Raw genomic sequence first — 20644 nt, forward strand, 5'->3', positions numbered from 1 at the left:
ATCACTCGACATTCGAATGCCCCGATATTGTTTCTCGTCTTGTTTCGCCCTCTGCGTGGGAGCAAGGAGGATGCCGTGAGGCCGGCGCTGCGGGCGCGGTTGGCGAAGCGAGTCGTGCCGTCTGTGGCTGCAGCGGGAAAATTTTTTTTTTCTTTTCGTCTTTCTTCTTCTCCGCAGAGCATGCATGGCATCGAGGTTTACGGTACGGCGTACGAGAACGATCTCGCCGTTTCCGGCAAGGAGCCTGGTAGGATTCGGTTTCTGTTGGCGCCGATGGGTTTCGGTTGATTGCGACTGGTTGGGCGGCGGCGGCCTCGTTCTTCCTTGGACCTTGGGAGGTGCATCACTCACCTCACGGCAGGCACGTCACGCCTGGTACCCCGTAGGTACTAGCAGTAGTTGAGGAAAGGGCGGCTGCTTCGCTGCCTAGTGGCGCTGATTCCGGAGGTGCTCCGCACGTGGGTTTTCTTGTTAAACTCAAACAACACATGACGGCGACATCTCGTGACTGCGACGCGACGGCCCATCCACCCGCCACGGGCTTGTCCTGCCAGTACTGTGGTAGCACGGGGTGGATGGAGGCGCTGTTGCTGCTGACGCATTGCATTGCAGGTTTGCTGGTGGTGGCGGCGACGGCGGCGCTTGGCGACTGGCTGTGAGCTCGGAGTGCCGAATTGCCTCGGAGGAGGAGGCATTGAAGCCGCCTGCCGTCTGCCCGTTGAGCAACGTCTCCATCGACGAGACCCCTTGTTGTGGTGTTGCCCTTGCCGGGCTCATCTTTGGTCCCCTTCGACCGAAGAGCGTCCGTGGTCGGATGCTTGTTGTCCTGACGGGACGGGATCCTTGGCTTGTATCTGGCTAGTCAAAGAACCTGGTTGATAATGAATGCGGAGTACATGCATGCGTGCTACCCCGTACATGCTACATACGTAGTTGTGTGCGGCGCGGCATCTCTAATCAACTCAAGCGTGCTGTATTTTGAAGCGATACTGGCATGTGGCTTCTGAAATCAGTTGAACTGCGGTAGAGCCGGATATCTGAGCTTGGGTTCTGCATCTACGTACGATGAGGAGCACCGAGGATATACAGCACATACCAAGTACTCATGCACCGTATTCAAGATGGGACTCGTCTTACAAATCCCAGGACCACTGCCGAGATGGCGCCCCATGGCAGTAAATAATGATTTCGAGATCACTACACTGCGGCTCAGGCATCCTTGTCAAGTTGTCTGCTTGCTATGCTCCGCACAGCGCGAGAGCGGCGCGGGCGGTCCGGAGAATAGGAATGCTGCATGCATACGGGGTCGATAGTGCGCATCTATGTGGTTTCATTACGCGCGCGTTCGAGTGCAGCCGTGTCCGGAGGACGTGCCGACCAACTGCCGCTTCACCCAAGCACGCAGTACTGCCTTGACTCCATCGATAGCGTCGATACAACATGATATAAACAACAATATGATGTGCTTGCACCGACTCTCTGGCTCCGTACATGTTCAGAGGTAGTATGCGGATCCCCCAGACTGTCCCAGGGTGAGACGAGGCCATTGCCACCTATGCACCCTCAAGATTTTGCCGGCATTAGAAACGCCACGCCTGACGATGACTGTTGTCCCCTGCTTCTTGGGCAAAACATCAAATATCCCCAAGCCGGCGCTTTTGCCGCCACCGACGTGTGTACGGAGTACATGGGTGCGCTATGCTGTGCACATTGCGGCCGTCGAACCCTCGCGTCAAGCCCGGCCCAAAGTCAACGTTTAATTGTGACCGTCCCTTTCGCAACTCGTAGCGGTCAAACGAGCCCTGGCACTAGTCCAGGAACACGATGGCTTTTCGTCCGTCCGAGGACAATGTCCGTCGTCCATCCGCCCGTCGCCCGATCCAGCATCGGATAACGGACTAGCAACCCATCCCCTGCCGTATGTGTACATGTGCTGCGGTGATGGCGTCCTCGTTGGTCGTCGGCCAGCCAAATCCGTCCAACTCTTCGGCTCCTCGTCTTTGTGCTAACGGTGCACTGACCCGGGGTGGGTGACACGGGCATGGTACCACATAGATGGTGCTATACTCCGTAGAGTACGTTACTGCGTGCTCCGTACGCCGTAAATTACGCACATGCATGTGCGTGGTTTGGCCTGGCCCGTTGAGTGGTTTCTTGGAGGATCAGAGCTCCGTCGGCACTCCGCGGGACACGCGCTCGCATTGCACGACCCTACCCACGTTTCCCACGGTGTGTTCTTCCATTACTATGCCATGTCCACTTGAAAAAGTGATGCTGGAGGAGGGTCAAACGGTGGCTTGCGGTGGGGACACTGACTGCGGTAGTCCGTGGAGCGAGCGAGAGCGAGAGCGTCAAGAACCTGCGCTACCGTCGCCCGCGTCGTGTTTCCTTTATCCGCGGCGCTTATCATTCCACTGGCAACACTGTCTGCCGTCCTGTAACTCTTGTTCACACCACGGGCCTGCCGATCGGTCCATCACAGCGCGTTGTCAACTTGCTCCGCACTCCATGCCGTGTCGTGTCGAGTCGAGTCGTGTAGGTTTGTGTTGGTTGGGTTGTGTTGCCTCGTGTTGCGTTGATTGATTTGTGTTGTGCACTCCGTCGTGTGTACTGTGAATGGTGCATGCACACCACAGCACCAGACCCCGGCAGGGAGCCGCGTGGCTGGGCTTGCCTTGACGTGGCGCCGCCCCCCTGGACAGTGCAAATTAGCCTCGACCCCTTTTCGGCCAGCGAAGCCAGGAACCAGTCGTTGACGATGCCACCCTCCCGCCCCGGTGCCTGCCACTAGGCCCCTTTGGGGTCCACGCGCGCTGTCCACCGTGCTTGGCAACTTCACGGTACGTACTCCGTACCTGGAGGGAGTCACCTCGCGACTGCACTCGGCCATCCCTTCTCCTTCTCCCGCCAACTCCTCCTCCTCCTCCTCTGCTCTGCTCTGGTCTCCCCCGCCCCCCCTAGTCAAAATGGTTGGTCGCTAGCTTCGTTCGTCTGCTCTCACCGTTGATGGTCCCAATGTCCGCCGCCCTGGCTTGTGCCTCATTCTCTCCCTTTCTCGTTCAATTTGCCGATACTACCACTACGACGACGACTACTACTACTACTGCTACTACTACTGCTACGTACATTCTTTTTCTCCGGGCCAATTTAATGACCCGGTGATAAGACATTGCTGCTCGGTCCGGTCACATACGCGAGTCCGAAAATGGCACAATTAGCTTCGCTTCATGGTCATGCGTCGGCGGACCTGGGGCCGGGCCCGTTGTCCATCGTGTCAAGTTCTGATACAACGCCTGCCTCGACGTCCTCTGACCCTTTCCGACACCACGAACTCTCCTTAGCAAGCCGCCGCTGCCACCACCACCAGCACAAGCAGCAACGTCACGACTCCTTGGACAAGACCCTTCATCAAACGCCACCCGACCTTGACCTTGACCTCGGCCCTCATCCTTCCCCTTCTCTACCCACAGGGCACAGCGTCACCAGCAGCCTCAGTTCTTTTGCTTCCATTACGACTCCTGTTGCCGGAACTACGTTTCAATCGACTATTCCGCACTTCCCCCCCCCTCCTCCTTTCAGAACCCCGATCAAACGGAAGCCCTTGTCCTCGTCGGCTTCGTCTTTGGCCGCCACCATATCGCTACGCGACTCAGTCATTGCGGCAGTTCCTGCCCCTTTGAACCCTGACCTTCTCCCCAAGCCAGGACAGAGGTTTGCTAGGCCACCATCTGTCGATAGTCCGACATTCTACGACTACCCGCAACTACTCCGAGCATCGGTGTCCTCTTCCTCGTAAGTTTCGCCCCCCTTTGAACCCCCCTCCTCGACCCTGATACTGCGCCTCTCTCCCTGTCTTCCATGTGTCCACCTTTCGTTTACCCCGTCCGGTCTTGGCATGATCTTGACGTTTTGAGTATCCCGTCACCTACACATCGTCACCATGAACCTCATTCCTCTTGTACCAATAGCGTCGAGTTATCTTTAGGCTCACCCAAACGTGGCACGCTTCAGTGACTCCCCCCTACTCGGGTGCAGTCTGGATTCTAGCAGCTTCTTTTACTGACTGGAATTCGATCCGTAGATCTCCCGTCACCATCCCTGCCCCCATCCAGCCGGGAGTTCCTCAGGCGCACAGCCCTCCGGCAGGTGAGCTTCGACGCAGAGGCTCTTCTGACCTTTCAGACGTGCTGTCAGTGTACGACGAATTTTATTTGCAAGGATCTAATTCGTCTTCGCCGGAGGAAGACAACCTTCGCAATTCACCCTCCGGACGCGCCGTGGACAACAACAGCTTGGACGACATCGAATCGCTTTACGGCGACCTCGCAGACCATACCCCGAGTCCTCTGATGTTGGCTCCAAAACCAACGCCTCCACATCTGAAACTCGATACTGTTGAATCATCAGCTTCACCGAGTGATTTAGAATCTCAACGGCAATCAGCGTCTCCCGAATCAGCCAAGCTAGCTGCATCTCCGCAGCTGAACAAGCCACTACCGAAATCGCCGCGTCAAGGATCGCCTTTTGCTTCATTGTTTAGCTGGTCGAACCCCTCACCGTCGGTCACAGATTTCTCCTCCATCCCCTCGCCCCTGTCGCCGAGCAAAAGCGTCAATGCGCCGCTTGAAGCGCCGAGGAATAACTGCCCAACCTCAACACCTACTAACTCCAATGCTGCAACCTCGAACCCCCTTAGCTACTGCGAATCGTACTTATCAACACCACCCCCTGGGACGACCGCGTCGTCTCTTGAAATCGACGCGATGGAGGACGAGCTGAAAGCTATCAGCTCTGAGCTGGCCGCATCGATCAGGCGTGAAATGGACCTCGAGGACCTGGTCGATAGACTTCAGGAACAAGTCAACAACCCCCAAGCACCAAGTAAGCGATCAAGCGACTACTTTTCAGATTCGGGCTACAGTTCTGCCAAACTCAGCGAGTACGACCAAAACAGAGAGGAGATTGAAAGAATTCAGAGAAGATCAGAGCAGGAGAAGGCATCTATCCGTCTCGAATTAAGTAACAAATTGCAAGATGAAAGGTCAAAGAGAAAAGCCCTGGACCAGCAGATCAAAGATTTGTCCGAGAAGGCTTCACAAATAGACCTGGCCCACATGAACAGCCTAGATGCCAGTGACCGCGTCAAGGACCTGGAAAAATCTTGCGAAGATCTAAGAAGACGGCTTGCTGAAGAAAAGGAGTCCAAGAGCAACTTTGAAGACCTACTGTCCGGGTTGAAAAGCGAGCTGCAGGAGACCTGCAATGAAAGAGACAATCTGCGAGACGAGGTTGTGCCGCAATTGCGAGCCAGAGTCGAGGGTCTGGAAGCCGAAGCTGCCTCGTATGCTAATCTAACGTACGAATCAACAAAGATGCAACATCAACTTCAATCCCTGAAACAAGAAAACACCTCGCTACGCAAGTCACTTGGTCCTGACGACATTGCTCTGGCTAAATCAACCTCGAAAGCAAATAATTCATTCAAGGCTAAAGGCCCTACCGCTTTCGGTGGCTTGTCGAGGTCGGAAAGTGTGAAGCAGCCACACTCCGAATCAAGAGAGGCCCTTGCAGAGCGATTAAAAGACGTGGAGGCTCAACGTGACGCTCTACACAGCGCTTTGAAGAATCTCCTCGAGAGGCAGGAGTTCCAGAACCGCGAGAATGAGAAGAAAATCAAGATTCTAGAAACAGAGCGCCAACGCCTGTTGCTAGAACCCCGGAAAGCCGGATTTGACAAAGAGATATCTAGCTTGCGCACCGAAATTAATGTCTTGAGACGCCGTGCGGAAGATGCAATGGAGCAAAAATGGCAGGTGGAAAAGGGCCTGAGTGGTCTGAAGATGGACCTCGATAGAGCCGAGGAAGAGATTGCCTCCCTTCGTTCTTTGCTCCAGGAGAAGGATATTCTGATTCCTCCTTCACTTGCTCGATCAAGCTCCACTAATGGCATGCCCGATGTTCCTGTTACCTCAGAATCTCTTCAAAAAGCCTACCAGGACCTGCAAAGCTCCTACGCCAAATCACTAGAGCGCATTAAGAAGCTGGAGCTTAACACAGGTGACGCCATGTCCGATGAGAAGACGAAGCTTGCCATCGAACGCCTCGAGCAATCCCTTTTGGCAGCTGTTTCTGAGCGAGATGCCGCCCGACGGCATTTGAATGGCCTCAAGAGCCAGGTCGAGGTCCTGTCAGCTGGCGAGTCCCAGAACCTTGACAGGGAGAAGGCTCTCTCTGATGAGCTGGGCGAAACCGCCTTGCGTGTCGAGCAGCTGGCTTCCCAGGTTCAGCAACAGTTGGCTACTAACGCTGAGTTGCGAAAGCGTCTTGCCGACACTGTAGCGCGAGGCGACGCGGACCGAAAGTTGAACTCGGACCGAATTACCGAGCTTCAGGCACGTCTCCACGCTCTCGAGGAGCAGCTTGTCACGGCGCAGACCGCCTCTGAGGACCGTGTGGCTAGACACGAAGAGGAGCTTTCTCAACTTCGTGAGGCTCACAACGAGCAACTTGGCCGCATTCAGACGGGTGCTGGCGTGGGCGTGACTGCCCGCAAGGGCTCGCTATTGAAATCGGTGATGCCCGCCATGTTTGGTCGCTCAGGTCAGGCCATTGCTGCCAAGAGCTTCGAGGAAGAAGTAGAGATCAAGACTCTCCGAGCTCGGGTTGCCGAACTAGAGAAAGCCCTCGCAGATGCTGAGAGCGAGATCCAGCAAGTCGTTTCTAAGATGAACGAAGCGCAGATCCAGGTCATGGGCCTTCAGGAGGAGCGAGAGACGGCGGCTCGAGAAACGCGAAAACTGCAGACGATTCTCGAAGAGGCGAAGCTGACACCCGTGAGCAGACGGGCTTAGGCTGGCGACACGAAGCAAAATTGCTGTGGTGTCGCAGAGCCCAGAGACGAGGGGACGCAGGGACTCTAGACGATTAGTGCTGCTCGGAGCCAAAGTGTCGTGTGAAAGGGGATTGTTTGTGCTGCATAAGCGATTGGAGTTTTTGTGTTTGCTTGGCTTGCATCCATACGGAGGCAGGCTCTATCTATCATGGCATGGGAATTGAATTGGTCCGAACATGGATAATGTTGGCGGCCAGAGCATAGAATCCCGGAAAGTCGGGGTATCATTACACGCACGCACGCATTCAATTATGGTTACATACAATGGTACTGGGCTCAAAAAGAGGAGCGGACACGTGGGGGGGTGAAGTTGGGTCTTGGACTTGGCGATGAGAGAGCCAGCGGATTGACAGAATGGCTACGCAGTCCTCTCGCCACCGTTATATTTTGGGGCTTTATAATGTTTTATTAGTAGAATCTAACTTTAGATATGGTGAGAACAACGGAGACGGCATGACTAGCATTGTAGACTAAAATCAAACAATCTCACCGAGAAAGTTTTAGTGTTCTACATGACAGGGTGAAGATTTGGGTAGAAGGTATGGATCACTGGGTTGTTGATTGATGAGTGACGATGATTATGCGACGCGCCACGGAGTTGAGTTGCACCATGCCGTGACGGGTTTCCCGGCCGTGGTGGCTGCCTGCAGGCTGCGACTTGCGGCGACTTCAACTCCACCTCGGTCCGCGCCTGCGCCTCCAAGACGACGTCGATGATGTTTGCACGGCACAGCCATCGCAACCGCCAGCAAACAGACAAACATGACAGATCACTCTATTCTCGCCTCCAATACCGCCGTCGCCGCCGCGACGACCATCTCGTTGAAGAAGCAGAACCGCACATCTGGCCCAGCTGCCGGCAGTACATACGTAAACGTCACGACTTAGCTTCTGGCCATGGCGTCTGAACAGCCATCTCTCGACAAGAAGTTGGCCTACTTTGACCGCCTACAGGCGTGGCACGGGCACGGCGTCGCAGACGACACCTTTGACGCGCTCGAAGAACAAGACCGTCTGGTTCGAGCACGCTTCTTCCGCGCACGGAGCGTGCCACCCGCATCCACCACGCAGGCACACGAGGACAGTGCAGCGCCAGAGGCCAACTCTCCGCGGAGACGGGTAGATAAAATCGAGCGACGAGGTCCGTCCAAAGGAACGACCATCAAGGCCACGCCCCAGAGCCGCATGCGCAACCGCCTCGCTAGCCTCCTCGATCAAGATGGCACCACCGTGATACCCGACTCTACGCGTGTCGAGAGGGACGTCGCGGCCTCCCTTGGGCGCGGCCGGACACTGGATTCCCCTCTGGCGGCGTCTAGGAAACGCACGCGCGGGTCGATCAAGCTCCGGCCTGAGAGGGAACAGATCTTCCGGGGCTTGCTGTTCTACTACGTGCCCAACAATGATGTTGCGCCCGTGAGGAGGCTGCGCATCAACAAGGCTCGTGAGTATGGGGCTTCGTGGACGTCGGATGTCGAGAGCGCCACGCATGTTGTTGTCGACAGGGGACTCCGGTACAAGGACGTGGAAAGGGTCGTTTCGGGGCTGGATGTGACTGTGGTGAGCGAGGAGTATCCGATAGATTGTATCCGGTTCGGAGCCGTGGTGGATGCAACGCAGAGGAAGTACATGGTTCCAGGACAACCGGAGCCGGACGAGGGAGAGGGAAAGGGAGAGGGAGAGGGTTTGGAGGAATCGGCCAAGTCGCTGCAGATCAAGCCTCGGTCTAGAAGTTCGAAGAGGCGGGATTCTGTGCCGACGCCGGGGACGACGGCTGCGGACGACTCGCCCCGTGCTGAGCTGGTGGACGGCGGGAGGGCTGCCGATGGGGCGAGGGTCGTCTCTGAAGCGTGGACTTTGGGGGAGGAATCTGGCGGAGAAGCCGGTGATGTGGATGACGAGTTGTCGCGGTGCATTTTGACGATGCAGGAGTTCAAGGGTCTCCCGCTCGACAAGGACGACGACGAAGACGGCACATCTACGGCGAACGGGAACGAGGCCCGTTCAAGCGACGACGAGGATCGGGGCTCGTCCGAGGACGGGCAGCGAACGATGGGGGGCCCAGACAGGAAGCGCGGATTTGGCGGCAAGCACCTGGCTTTTGAGGACCGGTTTGCCTGCAACCAGGCTGGCGTTGAGGATGCGTTCCGGGACAACCCCAACTCCAGGACGATCGAGGTCCTGCAGAGCATGGCTAGTTACTACGACGGGGTCGGCGACCACTGGAGGACGACGGGGTACCGCAAGGCGATTACGACTCTGAAGAGACAAGCGACCAGGGTTGCTACGGAGGAAGAGGCGTTCCGGCTGCCTCACATTGGGCGAAGGATCGCGCAGAAGGTCGGGGAGATTGTCACGACAATCAGACTGCGACGACTGGAATGCGCGCAGGACGAACCGGCGTACGGCGCGCTTCGGGTGTTTCTGCAGATATACGGCGTGGGGGCCAAGCAGGCGCAGCAGTGGGTTTCCCAAGGATACCGCACACTCGAGGACATCAAGTCGAGGGCCGAGCTCAATCCCAGCCAGCGGATCGGCGTGGAGCGTTTCGACGACCTCAAGACGAGGATCCCCCGCCGCGAAGTCGAGGCCCTCGGGGCGGTCGTGCGAAGGGCGGCGGCGCGGATCGACGCGCAGGTCGAGCTCATCATCGGCGGCAGCTACCGCAGAGGCGCTGCCAGCTCCGGCGACATTGACCTGATGGTGACCAAGCCGGGCACGGAGTCGGTGGCGCAGCTGCGTCCCTTCCTGGGAGAGCTGGTGCGCGTCTTGGAGCAGGACGGCTTCCTCACGGCGCGTCTGGCGTCGTTTCGCGCGGGCGGAGACGGGAGCAAATGGCACGGGTGCTGCGTGCTGCCCAGGACCGCGGGCATCAATGGCGACGAGGACCGGCGGGGGACTTGGCGACGCATCGACTTCCTGCTCGTGCCGGCGTCGGAAAGGGGCGCCGCGCTGATTTACTTTACGGGCAACGACATTTTCAACCGCAGCATGCGGCTGCTGGCGTCCAAGAAGGGGATGCGTCTGAACCAGAGGGGGCTGTACAGAGACGCGACTCGGGGGGCCGGCAGGCACGCTCTCGCCGCGCAGGGCTCGCTGGTGAAGGGCGGGGACGAGAGGAGGATATTCGACGTGCTGGGCGTGAAGTGGCGAGAACCTCATGAGCGGTGGTGCTGATGCCGACTTCCTGCCTGAGGAGGCAATTTGCGAAAAAATGACATGTGAAGGACCGACCCGCAGCTCAGACAGAGGCGGGGGGCCCCGAACGAGCCCGCAGCGTTGACTGCTCATGGTGCGTCATCCGCCCCTGCGGCTCCACAGAGGCCCTGACGTGGCCCGGTGCCGCCAGCTTGCCAGCTTGCCAGGACGGAACTTGTCCAGGAGGCCCCAGAGGGTCCGGTGCTGTAAAGCGCCTGGCCTGGCCCCGCCGGTCACCGCGCGGCCCGCCCGACATGGACTGCAACAGCCCACAGCACGAGCACGAGCACGAGCACGGCACAAAGCACAAGCCAGAGCCGCATTCCGAGGCCCCAACTAACTACTAATCACCGACAAACATCATCCCTGACGTTTGCCTCTGCCTCCCCCCCCCTCCCCCTCGAATTGCCAACGCCTCACCCACCCGGGCCCGGCCGCATTTCCCTCATCGTCCATCGATCCCGCGTGCCGATGGTTTTTTGAGTCGAAACCCCGTTCCTCTTCCAGCCTCGTCCCCTACCAGCGACCAGACCGCTCTCGTCGTGCGGCCTTGCGTTTGCGAACCCCCCCAGGCTTTTTACCGAGGCACACGATGGCAACGTCAATTCAACTTGTCAAGGTACGAGATGCCGTGCGAGGCGTTGACACAGTCTGCAGGCTCGCTAAGGCCCCTGTACGCTGACATTCGGGGCTGCGTCGCGCCTCCGGTGTAGGCTGCGTTGGAGCGCCTTGCGCTCGACCCGAGATACCACGACCTGTTGTCGCTCGTCAAGACTGCCCGCAACGGCGCCGTCTACGGAACCAAGGTCCGGTTTCCACACGCGCTGGTGTAAGTAGAGATGAGGGAGGACGTCGCGCAGGCCCTGCAGATGCATCTCACGAGTCCGACAGGGTCCGGGAGCTAACACGGCGCACGCTCAGCATCATCTTCCTCTTCCGATCCGGAACGTACGTGAATACCCGCCGGCGGATCGTGGAGGCACCGCCGCCGTTTCCCGACTGATGTGCTGACGCATCTCCAACAAACCCTGCCCCGGGGGACAGATTCCGACAAAAGATGGGTCTCGTAATGAGGGCCACCCGAAAGCACGCCACCAACCTGGCTCGATTCGCAACGATATACAAGTTGGTTGTGCTTGCGTTGAGACACTGGGGCCCAACGCCCGGCAAGGAGGGTACGTGCCGCGCATCCCGCCCGGCTGAAAACTCAAGAGGCGGCTGGGGAAAAGCTGACCTTGAAATGCTTCAAACGACACAGGACCCTACGACACCTTCATCGCCGGTCTCGTGGGCGGGTACATTGTCTTCGGCCAGCGATCGAAGCGCAACGGCAAGGTCTCGTCCGTCAGCCAGCAGATCGTCATCTACATCTTTGCGCGCGTGGCGCTGGCGCTGGCACGCATCGCCGTCAAGCCCGGGCACGGATTCCCCGTCGTATCCAAGGAGCCTCTGCACTCCCAAATCAGCCACTACGCCTGGCCGGCCTTTGCCTCCCTCTCCTGGGCCATGGTCATGTTCCTCTTCAAGACGCATCCCGAGGACCTGCAGTCCAGCCTGCGCAGCAGCATGACGTACATCTACAAGGATTGCGACGACTGGGATGGGCTGCGGACGTTGCTGTGGCACAACAAATAAAGGATAGAGTTTGGCGTGTAATTCTACTCTGGGCAAGGAGGACCGACGTGGATGGATCAAGGATCCGTCCTCGATGATGAGGTGCGTTTGGGGTCAAGGGAACCGAGCTCAGGTGCGGTTTTTTTTTTTTTTTTTTTTTTTTTCAAATTTCCAAGTTGAACTTGTTACTTTAGGATTCTCCCGGCATAGCATGGGGTTTGTCATTCCACAATCTGCAATGTGACTGTGCCTTGGTTTCTGGGTGTGTTGCTGCGCGCGAGTCCTCCTCATCTCTGACGAGGCCAGGCATCGTCGAGTACCTGCGTTGAGTTTGACAGAACCTGGCCGCCTGCTGTAGATTGTACACTGGCTCTCGATACTAGATTTGATAGGCTTTACGTTTGCGGACGCGGACGGACTCGTCGGAGTTTCTGGGGCTGTGTGTGTGTCGTCTTTTTCTTTTTGCCCTCTTCTCTGGTGACGTTTGACTGCAGGTGCGGTGCGTGTGCGTGTGCGTGGCAAGTCTGGGTTTCCTCACAACAAACAAACAGCCTTGATTGAATCTGGTTGTTTTGCCCCGCTAAAGCCGACCCCCGCCAACTCCCGTCTCGAAAACTTCATCGTGTCGCCTCACGTCTCCGACTTTCCCCTCCCTCTCCCCCGGCCCAAGCCGAGGCGGCGTCCGGCGACAAGGGGCCCCTTTACGAAGCCCTCCTCGCCGACATCAAGAACCGCCCTTCATCGACCAGCCCCGTCGACGACCTCAATGCCGCCGTCGACTCCTTCTTCGGCCAGGCGCTCGGCGTCGTGGCCACGCGCTCGGTCCTCGGCGCCTTCCTGGCGGCCCTCGAGGCGCTCGAGAATCCAGACATTTGGATCCAGGTCGGCACGCGCACGCTCTCGGTGCTCTCGTCGCAGCCGTCGTCCTTTTTCGACGCCCAAGCTACCCTCTGCGACCTGGTGGCCACCGCCCACGAGGCCAACGAGGACTTCGCAGACGCCGCCAGGGTCCTGACGGAAATCCCGCTCGACAGCTCGCAGCGCAAAGTCACAGACGAGGAAAGGGCCTGCATCTGGGTTCGAATCGTCCGCAACTACCTCGAGGACGAGGACCCCACGGCGGCCGAGACGTACGTCAACAAACTCAAGAACATCATGCACACCGTCTCGGACCCAGACCTGAACCTGCACTTCAGGCTCTCGCAGGCGCGGATCCAGGACGCAAAGAGGGACTTCCTGTCGGCCTCGCAGCGCTACCACGACATCAGCCTCTCGCCCGCCGTTGCCGAGGAGGAGCGCCTGCACACCCTCGCCATGGCCGTCAAGTGCGCCGTCCTGGCCCCCGCCGGCCCCATGAGAAGCCGCACGCTCGGCCGGCTGTACAGGGACGAGCGGTCCGTGCAGCTCGACGAGTTCGGCATCCTCGAGAAGATGTTCCTGGACCGGCTGCTGTCGCAGGCAGAGGTGGATAAGTTCGCCGAGGCGCTGGGGCCGCACCAGCTGGCGACGACCTCGGACGGGTCGACCGTCCTCGCGAGGGCCGTCGTCGAGCACAACCTCCTCGGCGCGTCTAGGCTGTTCAACAACATACGGTTCGAGGCGCTGGGCGCGCTGCTGGGGCTGGACGCGGCCAAGGCGGAGGAGACGACGGCCCGCATGATTGAGCAGGGCCGGCTCGTCGGCCGGATAGACCAGCTGGATGGCATCGTGTGGTTCCAAGGCGGCGAGGCGTCCGGGGAGAAGGGCAGTGGCAGGGCCGAAGTCGTCGCGGGCAAGGAGATGCGCACGTGGGACGCCAACGTGGAGAGCCTGTCGGAGGACGTCGAAAACGTGACCAATTCCTTGCAGAGGGAGTTTCCGGTGAGTCTGCATGTTTTCTCCTCTTTTTCTTTTCTGCCGGAAAAACAAGGGAGGAGAAGAAGAAGAAGAAGAAGAAGAAGAACCGAAAAATCGAGAAATGAATCACCGGCGTCGGGGGCCATCTCACTGACGTATGACGAGACAGGACTTTGTGGCAGCAAATCTTGCCGTATGAATGGATGCCTCACGACACAAAAGCAGCACATACATTGGCCCCCCCTCCTCTTCTTACCCTCTTTCTTGTAGCATCTTGGCGTTCAGAGGCACACACGGCATGGCAGTCTGGCGAATGTTTGCCTTTTTCTGATTCTCATTTCTCGTCGCCCAGCTCCTATGAATTCTAGTTTCTATAGTCCCCGAAATAATGGGCATCACCACAGATCCTTCTTCCGTACCACGACGTAGCCCTCGCTTAGTCTCCCTGGATGGCCACTCTCCTCCTCGAACACTGTCCTGTCGTTTGTCCTGACGGGGCGTTGGGAGCCGCTGGGCGCCGGCGCCGGCTCCTCTGCCCCGGCGGCACCAGCACCACGATTGACCGAGGAGAGGGCGGCCAAGAAGCCGTCGGCAACGTGTCGGCCCATCCAGTCGTAGCCTTGGTCTGTCAGATGCAGCCCGTCGTCCCAGTACTTGTCCCTGTCGTCTGCCGACAGAGAGTGGTACGGCAGCTTGGCATGAAGGTCGAGAGCGTGGCTACGCGGAGGCGGCAAGAGAGAAGGAAGGGAGGAGCGCAGTGTCAGCTGACATGTTTGACCTGCGGCTGCGCCGTCTACTTGGTTCGCAAGATCAAGTGCGAGAGAGAAGAGAAGACGAAGACGGGCTTACTAGTTCGGCTGGCGGTGCGCCAGGATCAGCGAGTTTATCTCCGACCGGTTCTCGACCACCCACGCTGGCTGGGCCTTGGACTCGGGGATGGTCAACGCGAGGACCTTGGTGCCTTTTGCGAGGGCCACGTCCCAGGTTGCTTGGAAAGACTCGTACATTTGCTGAGGGGGGATCATGTAGGCCAGGTCGCTGCGGACAGTGGGATGTGAGAACGGGCAGGACCGCGGGAGGGGAGGCTTTGGCGCGCCCGGGGACAAGAGGAGAGAAGGAAGGGGTGTACTTTGTGCCTCCTAGGATGATCAACCAGTCGTGATGGCGCTTGTTACCTGGTACGTATTCACGGTCAGCTGCCGCGTCGGGCATGAGCGTGATGCCCGCGGGTCTTGGGTCGTCGTGTCGTCGTACGAGGCTCGTGGCGAGTCGTGCCCTTGGGGAGAAAGGGGGGGGTCCTGAACCCACATTCGGCTTGGAGTCTCTGGTGAAACGGGGCCAAGGAGGCGACGTCGCCCGGCTTGCCGTTGGTGTAGACGTAGAGCTTGGTGTCTGGAAGGGCCTCGCGGACCTGGGCGGCGAAGGCGATGGAGTATGGATGGGACTCGCGGCCCCCGGCGTGGAAGCCCGAGGTGAGGGAGTCGCCGAAGCAGAGGATGCTCAGCGTTCGGGGTGGTGACATGGCATCGGCCGGCGGTGGTGAGCGGGACTTGTCGTCGGACGTCACCGTCGAGCAGGGACTCGACTCGTGCGGTCGTGCTGCGGCAGGGCAAGGCAAGAATAGTTGTCGGCCCAGCAAAAGGACGGGCGAGAATGCGCCAGCTCTGGACGAGTCGCCAAGACGTCATGTGGCCGGAAGCATGGCCGGCACTCAGGACTCCAAGACTTTATTTGGGCTCGGTCAAGACGGATTGGAGGCATGACCAGGCTCATTCGTGGCCCTCGGTGCAAATAAACGCGCGTCTGGCGCCAGCACCCACACCACGCCACACCACGCCACACCACACCCGCGCTTTTTGATACGCAGTCGGTACCGTTACTAAATTACCCAGGCAAGATTCATGTCGTGTCTATTAGTCTCGTCATCGGGTGTGCCTCTCCTTCGCACCAGCTGCAGTGCAGCCGCGGAAAGCGACTGCAGCCCGTGACGTATATCCCGCACATCTATTCCATCATGCATACCTAAGTACATTGTCCAAGATGCAACAGAAGCCACGCTAGATGAGACTCGGGGGTCGTCATGGCGGCCGCTCCTGGCTTCTGTCGGTAGCAGAGTCGCTGCTTAATTTTGACGCTTTTCCCACCACCTTCCATGCCCTGTCTGCCCCAGTCCTTTTGTTTTCGTCTTGGCTCATTTTCTTCATCTTCTACTTCACACCTCGTCGTCGCTGTCTTCCCCTAGCAGCTCCCCTTCGTCATCGTCGACAACGGCATAGTCACCACGGCCCCGTGCGAAGCTGTCTCTGGTCGTGAATCGCCGGTTCTCACTACTGGAGAACCAGCTTCGTCCACCACCGCCCCGGACTCGACTGTACGAGCCCGTCGCGGACCGCCAGAGGCCGCCGACGAGCAGAGGCAGGGTTGCCACGACGGCTACTACGGCCGACACCGCAATAACGGGGTACTTGACCCATGGTCGGTCGCTGTCAAAGGTGGAAGACGTGTCGCCCAGGCGAATCTGGCCAAACTTGCCATCCCAGTTGCGATAAACCCACCAGCCGACGGCCCCGGCCAGTGCAAAAGGGATCGCCACGGCAAAGAATATCGTCGTGCCCGACGTTCGATGCTTCCGCTCAAACTCGTCCTCGTGACCTTCGCATGGATGCTCTTCAGATGCCTTATCCAGCTCCCTGCCGCCTTCACAGGTGGACAGGGGGATGCGACGATACCCCGTCGGATCAAAATATGAGGTCGCGTTTGGATTTCTGGAACACCACTCCTTGCCCGACAGAGGTTGGTAGCCCTTGACCAGTCGGCACTGCTGAGAGTCGGAGTCTTCCAGTTCGAAGTTGTAGGCGCTATACACAAATTAGCCCAACCGGTTCACGAGACTGGGGGGGAGAGACGGAAGGGGCTCATGACGTACCACTCAAAGTCCTCCCGTGTACAGGGGCAATTTTTATACTCCACCAACCGCTTGAGGTTTTCATTGTTGTAGCATTTGCGATCAGTCTTCTTGCGAAGAAACTTGGACTCATGGCCAAACAGGCAGTTTCCGGCCTGTAGTGGGTGCTGAGGTCCCCACAGGATATAATCCGACTCGGCTGCCGAATCTTTGTCATACTTGCATGGCTTATCTGCGAGGCCGCTGAAATCGAGGTTGACTGTAACCATGTTGCCGTTGCTGTCTCGGCACCACAAAAGAAAATTTCGAGAGGTGCCCGACTGAAGCGTGGTGATGTCCAACACGGTAACCTCGCTTCCGGAGAACTCCATGTCTTTCCACGTCTTGCCTTCGTCGGTAGAGTAGGACACAATCTTGGTTCTGACATCGTTCTTGCGAGTGGCTCGCTGGACAAGTACCATGATGGATCCTTGGTCACCGTACTGCCAGGTCCAGTGCCCCTTCTTTACATTCGCCCAGCTGATGCCCCCATCGGTGCTCAGGAACGTATCCGCGTCCTTGATGTCACCGAGGCTGGACCCTACATTGCCAACGCCGAAAATGAACCCTACCGCGGTTTCTGCGGCGAATTTTCGGCTCTTGTCGTCGCGCTCTGTGTAGTGGTGCAGGTGAAGGGCACACCTACTGTCTCCCTTGGCACTGCTGCAAGAGTATGACTTGCCCTGCACATCTTTTGCGGGAGGCGCCAGGTATCCCCACTGGGATCCATCGTTGTGTGAAACCTTGGTCTGCAATGTGTTCTTCGTCTCCTTCTTGTTGTCGGTGTTGGTAACCACATTGATCAGAGCGACACCCTCCAGCCCGGCAACCTTTTCAAAGTCGACGTACATTTCTGCGTCGCTGTTGACGTTGACCGCGCTGACGACATACGATGTGCCGTTGGAGTTGCTCTTGATAATGGAACCATACAGGCGGCCACCGCCAGCCTCGGAACGAACGAAAAGATTGACGGCATGCGTCGAGCTGTCGAGCACCGTGTAATCATCGTTGTGCCCCTTGTGAAAGTTGTGAGGATAACGGGCCGCCTCAAAGTTCTTGCCATCCATGCTGGCGGCAGCACGTGTGGCGCCAGTCTCGGGGTCCTTGCTAGCCAGAAGTATGAACTCGCTCATGGTTGCAAAGTTGAGGACTTGTCCATCAAATTTCACTGGCTCATCGTCAAAAAAGTTGTCGCTCGTCATGACGGTGAGGTTTGAATCCATTCGCTCTTCGCTGTTGACCAGGCAAAGGATCTGCTTCTCGTCGCGGAATTTGTACGCGGAGCTACCAGTGAACTCGCATTTCTCCGCGTAGCGTCGGAGCGTCTTCCAATTGTCTCCACGATCTCTCGAAAGAGATACTTCTGAGAAGCAAGACTTTTTGCCCCCAACCTTCTCGCACGCCTCTCCCATCCACATGAGCCAGTCCTTCCTGTCAGGGTGGAATGCGAAAGGCATGACGCCTGTCTTTGGCTTTGATGGGGCTTCAAAGGTGTGGAAGGACTGACCACGGTCAACGGTGTAAATGATTTTCTTGCTGTCAGTTATAAAGTAAACAACATCACTGAAGTGGAGATGTGGGAAAACGCCGCGGATTTTCTCGCCCTCAAGAACGCGCTTCCACTCCTTGCCATGGTCGTGAGACAACCATATTTGATTCCCATCTGATGCTGGCCACAAAATAACAGTCTCGTCTGTGGAGGTGCTTGCATCGCCCTTCTCGAGATATATCTTCTCGAATTCCCCGTGGCTAAAGTCAAAGACTTTCTGCTTCAAAGTAACCTCGCCTGTGGCAGGCGGTGGTGAAGGCTTTGTGTCGCCTTCAGAGCATTTTCGCTCCACCTTGTCGTCCTTTTGCTCGCCACTCCTTCTTTTGCACGTGTTCCCAGGAATCAGCCTCCAGCCCGACGAGCCCTTAAACGTGCCATCGGGATTGTTCTTGCACTCGTCATCGGGCGCAGGGATAGGACCGGCCTTTTCACAAGTGTTGTCTTTGCCTCTTTGGAAGTTATAGTCGCATTCGAAGTCGGCATCGCTACATTCACAGTCCTCTGTCTCGGGAACAGGGTCCTCGAACGGCTTTTTGATGAAGCAGTCTGCGGCTTTCTTGCGGCGAGAAAACGTCTGCTTGTGGCCCATGACGCAGCTCGGATTGCCGTCCCTGTCAACTCTAGCGTGCCAGACTTCCATGTCCTTGTCCTCGCAGGTTCTCTCTTTGAGCCCGTTAAAGTCAATAGCAATCATGTGAAAGGTGCGGTCCTTTTCCCCCAAAAGCAGAAACTTCAGGCTGGTGGAATCCTGGGTCGTGGTTAACAGGTCCGGCTTAATGCTGAGACCCTTGGGCAGAGGCACTTGACTCCAACTATCTCCGTGATCAAGTGAATAGGAAAACTCTTTGATGTCGGCTTTTTTTGAGTTCTTAACGGCGATTAAAACTGAGCCCGAGTCGCCGAATTCGTACTTGTGAGGCCCATCCAGAGCTTTCTTCCAGATCGACCCAGCGTTGTCAGAGACGTACAGGTCGGCATCGGCAAAACTCCCCAGGGATTCGCCCGTGTTGCCGTTTCCCATGACCAAACCTGGGGCAGGGCTGGAAAAGACACGGCCTACATTGTCAAGCTCCGTGACCGAGTGCAAATGTAACCTATCGTCGCCGGATTTGATTTCCGAAAATGTCCTGCCATCGTCAAAACTGATCTGGCTCTGGATAATCTTCTCCGTCCTCTTCTTGGCCACTTCTGCGCCGTTCCTGACAGTGTTCAGGAGAAAGATGCCCTGAATACCAGAGATCTTTTCAAAGTCAACGTTGCCTTTAGTATTACGATTGGTGTACGGAATATTCTCGGTGAAGTAGGTGCCATTCGAATTGCTCGTAAATAGAACGCCCATGGGCCGTGAAGGATGAGATGTCATGACGTCAACCTGAATGCTATAGTTTGTGCCCTCCAGGACAGTGTATGCGCCTTGGTTGATCCTATGCGAGTGGTCGTGACTATCGTCCTTGGGGAACATGGCTCGGTGCCATCTTTTGGAGTCATCGCTTACATACAAAGCCATTTCGTCGCTGTGCGCGGAGGACGTCGCCACCAATAGGTACTTTTTCACCACGGCCAAATTGAGGAACCCGTTAAGGCCCTTGTTGGCGCCGATATTTGGTTCGAATTCTTGAAATTGCTCGCTCTTGACGGCGAAGAAATTATCAGAAATAACAAGTTTCTGTTCCTGCCTGAAGAAAGATATAGAATTCCTCACGATGCAGAGCACTCGCGACTTGTCCTTTTCCTGTTCGCCAGTGGTAAACTCGAGAGACGACTTGGCCCACCAGCACCCGACCGTGTTGACACGAAGGGCTCGAGTGTTTTTAAAACCGTCGATCGTATACATTGACTGTTCGTCGCAAAAGATTCCATCGCAATCCATGGCATTGAATATGATTCGATCGGGATCGCCAGCGTTGAAGACCATGACTTCTGGTTGAAACTTGCTGGGTAGTGATCGGGTATTGAACTTGGTCCACGTCTCTCCGCGGTCTTCAGTTCTGAATTGGGTTTTGCTGCGGGTAGTTATATAGGCCCGTTTTTTGTCGAACGGGTGCATGATGAGTTCGATGACCTTGCCATCGGGGACAGAATCGACCCGTTTCCATGAGACGCCTGCGTCTGCGGACCGATAGACATTGCCTTCGATTTTGTCTTCGAAGATGACAACGTCACTGTCCTCGAAGTAGTTGATGTTCAAAGGCGGATTCTCAAAAGTATTGACCGTCATCGACGGTTCATCTTTAGCAAGGACCGCGGTCCACAAGAGCGAGGGCAACAATATGCACCAAGCGGCGGCTGCCTTGCCACCCGGCCTCATCGTGACGAAGGAACGGGCGTCACTGGTATCATCAAGTGGTGACGACGAGTGAAGGGAGGTTTTCAAGGGTGGTTAGAGCGAGCTTCGGAGCACGGGAGGACGCCGGACCTGCCAGGTGCGCGCAATCCAAGATCCAAGATGGTGTCGAGGACTCGAGGAGGACTCGAGAACACATGCGGCTGTCTCGCAGCAGCTAAAGCTATAACGTCAGCAATGGGCGGCTCTCCGACGGAGGGCAATTGTGGCGCAGGCTGCGACTTGTGCGGACGGGCGTACGCGCCAGGCGGGTCGGGAGGCGCTCGG

At 57.3% G+C, this 20644-nt stretch overlaps 5 protein-coding genes across 5 annotated transcripts; 3 read left to right on the forward strand and 2 right to left on the reverse strand.

Moving 5' to 3' along the window:
• Positions 1–3205: 3205 nt before the first annotated feature.
• Positions 3206–6851, forward strand: MAM_01858 (uncharacterized protein; the record flags this gene model as incomplete). The annotated part of the gene is made up of 2 exons (XM_040820657.1): positions 3206–3792; positions 4082–6851. The coding sequence occupies 2 exons, from the start codon at positions 3206–3208 to the stop codon at positions 6849–6851; spliced, it is 3357 nt and encodes a 1118-aa protein (XP_040681000.1).
• Positions 6852–7789: 938 nt separating this feature from the next.
• MAM_01859 (DNA-directed DNA polymerase X) lies at positions 7790–10069 on the forward strand (the record flags this gene model as incomplete). Its single annotated transcript, XM_040820658.1, has 1 exon — positions 7790–10069. One exon carries the CDS (start codon positions 7790–7792, stop codon positions 10067–10069), a length of 2280 nt encoding a protein of 759 aa, XP_040681001.1.
• Positions 10070–10682: 613 nt separating this feature from the next.
• MAM_01860 (PCI domain containing protein) lies at positions 10683–13739 on the forward strand (the record flags this gene model as incomplete). Its single annotated transcript, XM_040820659.1, has 7 exons — positions 10683–10709; positions 10804–10919; positions 11012–11038; positions 11135–11265; positions 11349–11661; positions 12454–13564; positions 13710–13739. 7 exons carry the CDS (start codon positions 10683–10685, stop codon positions 13737–13739), a joined length of 1755 nt encoding a protein of 584 aa, XP_040681002.1.
• Positions 13740–13935: 196 nt separating this feature from the next.
• Positions 13936–15062, reverse strand: MAM_01861 (Esterase, SGNH hydrolase-type; the record flags this gene model as incomplete). Its single annotated transcript, XM_040820660.1, has 4 exons — positions 13936–14257; positions 14390–14578; positions 14670–14715; positions 14795–15062. 4 exons carry the CDS (start codon positions 15060–15062, stop codon positions 13936–13938), a joined length of 825 nt encoding a protein of 274 aa, XP_040681003.1.
• A 690-nt stretch (positions 15063–15752) lies between these two features.
• MAM_01862 (vacuolar protein sorting protein) lies at positions 15753–20341 on the reverse strand (the record flags this gene model as incomplete). The annotated part of the gene is made up of 2 exons (XM_040820661.1): positions 15753–16398; positions 16467–20341. 2 exons carry the CDS (start codon positions 20339–20341, stop codon positions 15753–15755), a joined length of 4521 nt encoding a protein of 1506 aa, XP_040681004.1.
• Between the last annotated feature and the right edge of the window lie 303 nt (positions 20342–20644).

This window comes from Metarhizium album, assembly GCF_000804445.1.
Source record: "Metarhizium album ARSEF 1941 chromosome Unknown scaffold_3, whole genome shotgun sequence".
NCBI classification, from domain to species: domain Eukaryota; kingdom Fungi; phylum Ascomycota; class Sordariomycetes; order Hypocreales; family Clavicipitaceae; genus Metarhizium; species Metarhizium album.